Source organism: Crocodylus porosus, unplaced genomic scaffold, assembly GCF_001723895.1.
Source record: "Crocodylus porosus isolate Cpor-Errol unplaced genomic scaffold, CroPor_comp1, whole genome shotgun sequence".
Taxonomy (NCBI): Eukaryota; Metazoa; Chordata; order Crocodylia; family Crocodylidae; genus Crocodylus; species Crocodylus porosus.
The window spans coordinates 18322018-18323930 of record NW_017728911.1 but is presented as its reverse complement, the minus strand read 5'-3'; the positions used below and the strand labels follow the sequence as shown (position 1 = coordinate 18323930).

The 1913-nt window shown below is 34.6% G+C and overlaps 1 protein-coding gene across 1 annotated transcript in view; it reads left to right on the top strand.

Moving 5' to 3' along the window:
• UNC13C (unc-13 homolog C) overlaps positions 1-1913 on the top strand; it is a 517638-nt gene that overhangs the window by 257326 nt on the left and 258399 nt on the right. The window contains exon 13 of the mRNA XM_019533546.1: positions 1274-1424. Coding sequence (XP_019389091.1) covers positions 1274-1424 — 151 coding nt within the window. The remainder of the gene's footprint in view (positions 1-1273; positions 1425-1913) is intronic.

Genomic DNA, 1913 nt, shown 5'->3' with positions numbered 1-1913 from the left:
CCACCCCAGCATTGTAGCATTCATGAGCTGCAGCTGGTACCTCGAGGTATGTAGAAAAAACCTTTAAAGCTGTGTCTATGGCCGAACTGCTGATTCTCTGAATCGTCATCGAATCTTCAGATTCACCCGAATCAAATTGGGGAACAGTGATCTGAATCAATGAATAAAATCACTGTCCCCGATTCAGGCTGAATCCAAATCCAACTCAAATATGTCCCATTTCGCACACCCCTAATGTGGATAGATGGCAGAAGATGAATTCAACAACAACATGAGATGTTTTTGTAGCATTCCCATGACTATAATATGGTATTCATCGTTTTGTGTCTGTAATTTGCAAGGTGACCCAAAATGGATTGTCTTGTGGATACTTTGGTGCAAATGTTTATTATTATGTAGTTACCTGTGAATGTTGGAAACCAGACTTTATATCTTGAGTGGTCCTTCCAGTTTTGCATTCCCACTTAACCGTATACAAACCATATTTCCAGAATGTTTTATATCAACAATAAGTGTTAAATGTGTACTCCAGTTCACTTCAAATCTTGTGTATTAATGCTACTTTATTATTTGTGCTAGTTTGGAAAAAAAACCTCTGAACTTACAACTAATGTTATGCTCTCATTAGCTTATCAGAATTCATAGGTTCATCTGAGTTATTCACAAAGCAGTACAATTTGCAATCAATGCTGATTCCATGTACTTACACCTGGGAGACACTTAGATGTTTCATATTTACTTGCCCTATACACTAACAGAATCAATGCTCTTTGGTTTCCTTTGAGAGAAACAAGATGGAAAGATTCCTTGTGCCAGGAATTTCTAGAAATTTGCCTCTGGAGTAATGCAATGGCTGAAAATGTTAGAAATGTTAGCAAAATATTAGCTAAGATTGCCACCCAAACACTTCTACCCAAAGTTAAACTGTGTGGTTTAGTTTTTTTCTGGTGTTCTTTGGTAATAAGTTTTAAATTTGAAACAAACATGCATTTACTAGTATTGTCAAATAGAACTATAGTCATGCAATTCACATTTTATCTTCATATTTTTTATAACAGAGAACAAAGATGTTTCTGGTTGTATGTGTTTTAAAAACACCAGTGTACACTCCATGGTAATAAGCTGGCTAGATTCTGATCTTGTCTACATTAGTGTAAATTATCCATGGTAGTAAAAGTTAATACTGAATGAATATCTAGCCAAAAAGCATTTGTAATGTATCTGTGCAGAATCCTGCTAAATGTTAATAGGTGTTAATCTGTTTGCATTTTAGGCACTTTTCATGTTTGTCTTCTAAATACATGTGTCCTGGTGTTCCAGCAGTGATGAGTACCTTGCTGGCAAATATAAATGCTTTTTATGCCCACACTACAGCAACAACTAATGTATCAGCCACAGATCGTTTTGCTGCTTCCAACTTTGGTGTAAGTACCATTCTCTTTATCAATAGGGTGACATTTTTCTCTGTTTTCTAATGGATGATATAGTATTGAACCTAAACATTTAAAAAAGTTCAAAAGTGCCTAAGTCACATCTGAAGAAAGACTTTGAGGGATTTGAATATTTTACTCCAATCTTTTTGAAAAGTTAAAACTAAAATACTGAATATCATATTCACATTTTTATATGCTCATGTAGTATTAAATAAAAGCATGCAGAGTAAGAAATGAATGGTATTTCAGTATTTACATCAGGTAGATTTTGGTTTGATTACACTATATAATTGTATTATATGTACAGGTTGGTTCCTTCGTTGGAGTATATTGGTCTATATAACTGACTTAAAGGGACCTGAATGAACCCGGTGAATCTGACCATAAGTATTCTAAAAAGATCCTTTGAGATCAGTAGCACAAGAATAGTTATATTGACCCTTCCTTTCATAGATTTCATAGACATTAGGGCTGGAAGGA